General features: G+C 45.7%; 1 protein-coding gene across 1 annotated transcript; it reads left to right on the top strand.

Annotated features, from left to right (window-relative positions):
* The first annotated feature begins 257 nt into the window (after window positions 1–257).
* LOC138867977 (uncharacterized) lies at window positions 258–3,964 on the top strand. The gene is made up of 2 exons (XM_070145279.1): window positions 258–622; window positions 3,931–3,964. The coding sequence occupies exons 1-2, from the start codon at window positions 258–260 to the stop codon at window positions 3,962–3,964; spliced, it is 399 nt and encodes a 132-aa protein (XP_070001380.1).
* The last annotated feature ends 1,036 nt before the right edge of the window (window positions 3,965–5,000 follow it).

The following is a 5,000-nucleotide window of genomic DNA, read 5'->3' as shown; positions in this document are numbered from 1 at the left end:
ATAATGATAATAAAAAAAGAATTGTTCACTAGACCCGTATTATGAATTCCATTAACATAAGCATCTGTATTACCACCACTAACAACATGATCAGCTAGATCCAAATTAGCTACAGTATCAATAGTGAAGCATTACTATTCACTACGTCCGCACTGCCGATACCAGCAACATCTTCAACTTTATCAACACCACGGCATCACCACCAATATTACCAACACCATAGTATCGCCAACATTACCAAATTCCCCCACGTAATCATGTCTCTCATCACCAATATTACCCTTATTACCAACACTATCAACACCACTAACATTACCAACACCACACCCATTACTTACACCACCAACACCAACAACATCACCAACCCCACTTTCATCACCCACACCACCACACTCTCTTTACTCTACACCACCCTCCTCACCAACACCACCAACTTTACAACATCACCCTCATCACCCACACCTCCCTCACCTCTCACCCACCACCCACCCACCCAACACCCACCGGGGACACTGGTCACAAACAGACCAAACAATCACAAACAAACCACCACCAACACCATCAGCATCACCAACACCACCAACTTTACATCACCCACACCTCCCCACCCACCACCCACTGGGTCACTCGGTCATCACAAACAAACCACCACCAACACCATCAGCATCAACACCACCACCACCACCTCATCACCCACCCTCACCACCACCCACATCTCCCTCACCCACCCCACCCACCCTCACCCACCCACCCACCACCCACCAGGTCACTCGGTCATCACAAACATACACCATGTCAACCACCCTCACCCACACCACCCTCACCACCACCCCACCTACACCCACCCACCCACCTACCACCCACACCACCCTCACCTCCTCACTCCAACACCACCCACACCTCCTCACCCACCACCTACTTCACCCTCACCCACCCCATCCACCCCACCCACCCCAACCACACCTCCCTCACCCACACACATCTCCCTCACCACCACCCACACCACTCCTCACTCCACCATTCACCCCCTTCTCCTGACTACCACCCACCTACACCACCACACTGGGTCACTTATCATCACAAACAGACCAAGCAATCACAAACAAACCACCACCCCAACACCATCAGCATCACCAGCACCACCACCACCACCTTCATCACCCACCCACCCACCCACTACCCACACCTCCCTCACCACCACCCACACCCTCCCTACCACCCACACCCCACCTACCCACCCACCCCACCACCCACCACCCACTGGGTCACTCGGTCATCACAAACAGACCAAACAATCACAAACAAACCACCACCAACACCATCAGCATCACCAACACCACCACCACCCCCATCACCCACCCACCCACCCACCACCCACACCTCCCTCACCACCACCACACTTCCTCAATCTAACCACCCACCACACCCACCCCCACCCACAAAAACCCACCACCCTCCCTCACCCACCCCACCACCCACCACCCACTGGGTCACTCGGTCATCACAAACAGACCAAACAATCACAAACAAACCACCACTCTCATCACCCACCACCCAAACCTCACCCACCTCCTCACCCACCCCATCCACCCACCAGCCACCAGCCACCGGGTCACTCGGTCATCACAAACAGACACCGCGTCACCACCCTCACTCCACACTACCTCACCCACCCACCACCCACACCACCCATCACCACCCACCCCACTCCACTACCCACCCACCCACCCCACCTACCACCTTCACCCACCACCCACTAGGTCACTCGGTCATCACAAACAGACACCGCGTCAACCACACTCTCTTCCCTTAAGATGCATTAGCGAAGAACCCGCGTCGAACGGAGCCGCTTTCTGACGCTGTAGTAATCGAAAACTTCTGGGTGATGCCGGAGACTTTCTTCCTGTGCGAGTTTCCAGCCCTTTGTGTGCGCGTCTCTCTCGCTCTCTCTCTCTCTTTCTCTTTCTTTCTCTTTCTCTGTCTATCTGTCTATCTGTCTCTGTTTCAGTCTGTCTCTGTCTCTGTCTCTCTCTATCTGTCTAGCTATCTCTTTCTCTCTCTCTCTCTCTGTCTATCTCTCTCTCTCTCTCGCTCTTTCTCTCTCTCTCTCTCTCTCTCTCTCTCTCTTTCTTTCTTCTTCTCTCTTCTCCTTCTTTCTCTCTCTCCCTCTCTCTATTTATTTATCTATCTCTATCTATCTGGCTCTTTCTTTTTCTCTTTCTCTGTCTCTGTCTGTCTCTCTCTCACTTTCTCTCTCTCTCTCTCTCTCTCTCTGTCTGTCTGTCCCCCCCCCCCTCTCTGTCTTTCTCTCTCTCTCTCCCTCTCTCTCGTGGGGAGGAAGGGGAAAAAAGGAGAAGGGGAGACTTGATTGGGCAGATAGATAGATAGATAGATAATAGATAGAGAGTCAGAGAGAGAAAGAGGGAGAGAGAGAGGGGGGGGAGTGAGCGAGAGTGAGAGGAGGGGAAGAGAGAGAGAGAGAGAGAAAGAAAGAAAGAGAGAGAGAGAGAGAGAGAGAGAGAGAGAGAGAGAGAGAGAGAGAGAGAGAGAGAGAGAGAGAGAGAGAGAGAGAGAGAGAGAGAGAGAGAGAGCAGAAGCGAGAGAGAGAGAGAGAGAGAGAGGCGAGAGAAAGAGAAAGAAAAAAAAAGAAAGGAAAAAAAAGAAAGTACAGCAAAAAGAGACAGAGAAGGAAACCAAAACCAAGACAAACCCCGAACTAGAAGGAGAGATAATACAAGATATAAAAAAGGGGGGGGGGGGAGAAAGAATAGAAAAAATATAGGGGGAAGAAAGTATAAGAAAAAAGAAAAGAAAGAAGAGAACTCTCACCCCATATCATCATCTGGTTCCCCCAAGGCCCAAAGTTTGGAGGGTGAAACCGACGCGAGCTGAAATATGAGTTTAAGGAGGAGGCAAGTTCACAACAATAGATTCTTGAAGTGCATGGGAGAGGGAGGAGGAAGGAGGGAGGGAGAGGGAGGGAAGGAAGGAGAGGGAGGAGGAAAGAGGGAGGGAGAGGGAGGAGGAAGGAGGGAGAGGGAGAGGGAGGTGAAGGAAGGAGGGAGGAGGAAGAAGGAAGGAGAAAGAAGGAGGAAGGAGGGAGGAGAGGAATGAAGAAGGAGGGAGGGAAAGAAGAAGAGTGAGAGGGAGAGGGAGGAGGGAGGAATGGAGGAATGAGGAAGGAGGGAGGGAGGGAGGGAGGGAGGGAGAGGGAGGAGAGAGAGAAAGAAAGAAAGAAAGAAAGAGAGAGAGAGAGAGAGTGAAGAGTGAAGTTAGGAAGAAGGAAGATAGAAGAGGTAGGAAGAAATATGTAGGGAGGAAAAAAAAACGGCTGTAAGAAAGAAAAAGAAAATAAGTTCGTTATATATATGTGTATATGTGTAGACAGATAGGGTGGGTAGCTAACTAGCTAGCTAGATGGATAGGTTCATAGGCAGAGAGAAAGAAATGAAAAAAGGAAAAGTGAGAGAACATAAGAAAGTACTACGAACCGAAGCAGAAGCAGGGGAAACAAGGAGGGAATGAATAGGAGTGGATGATAGGCATGATAAAATGATAGAGAGAGAAGGAAGGGGAGAAGAACGGAGAATAAGCAAAGGAAAATAAAGGAAAGGACACAGGCAGAAATATCTTAGCAAGGAAAAAAAAGGAGAAAAAAGGAAGAGAGAAATACGTTGTCTATTTATCTATCAACATATATTTTAACTCATATCCTTTTCTATAAATAAACTTACCAAAGATCACCGTTAACAGAGGAAAGGAAAAACGATAAAAATAAGAAAACAGACGAAGAGAAACGAAGGAAAAGGGAATAAAAATCATGAAAAGGGGAAGGGGAAGAGGAGAAGGTTGGGGGAGGGGAGGGGGAAGGGGGGGAGTTGCCTTAACGACATAGTCAGAGAGTCTTTTTAAAGTTTTTATGAACCGTAGAAGTAAAAAGGAAGAAGAAAGAGACATTGCGTAAGATGCTATACAGAGAAGACACTGAAATGGAAAGAGTACAAGACCAAATTGAATTCTGTAAATATTTGAGGAATATTATGGCTGCGGACATTTATTTCTGTGCTTGTGATTTAGTCAAATCTTTAAACATACAACCGAAACCACTGTATGTCGTTTAGGTCTGTTTTCTGTATATCTTGCTTCTCATCCACTATCTTGCTTTATGTATGCATGCACAAAGACACATGCATATACACGCAATAAAAAAATGTGCACACACATAAACATTCAGACGCAAATACACCCACACACCCACACAAACACACGAAAACACACACATACATACACACACACACACACACACACACACACACACACACACACACACACACACACACACACACACACACACACGCACACACACACATATATATATATATATATATATATATATATATATATATATATATATATATATATATATATACATATATATATATGTAAATGTATATACATATATATATATAAATATATATATATATATATATATATATATATATATACATATATATATATATATATATATATATATATATATACATATACACATATATACATACATACATACGTTCAGACACACACAAAACACACACATGTCTACATCTCTATCTACATCTATCTATCATCTATTTATCTATCTATCTATCAAACTATCTATCTATTTATCTATCAATAAACGGCAGAAAAATACTGAAATATCTTCAAGTGATTTGATTACCAGACGGACAATACCGAGGTAACTCCCAGCGGTTCCCTATACAGGATCTCTCATGAATATAAACACTCTAATACGACAACCTCCATCAATAGAAAACTCGTATTAAGTTGCCAGAGGAACGATAACAGCCTTATCATTACATATTTCATTCTGGGATGATATCTTTTTACGAGACCTTATCCCACTTATCATGTGTTCACTTCCCACTTGATGGAAATGGGGAAGGAGTTGTTGTTGCGACCAAGAGATAAAGGAAGAAGAAAAAGGAGAGGGAGAAATT

Source organism: Penaeus vannamei, chromosome 33, assembly GCF_042767895.1.
Source record: "Penaeus vannamei isolate JL-2024 chromosome 33, ASM4276789v1, whole genome shotgun sequence".
Lineage (NCBI taxonomy): Eukaryota > Metazoa > Arthropoda > Malacostraca > Decapoda > Penaeidae > Penaeus > Penaeus vannamei.
This window is presented reverse-complemented; position numbering and strand designations above follow the sequence as displayed.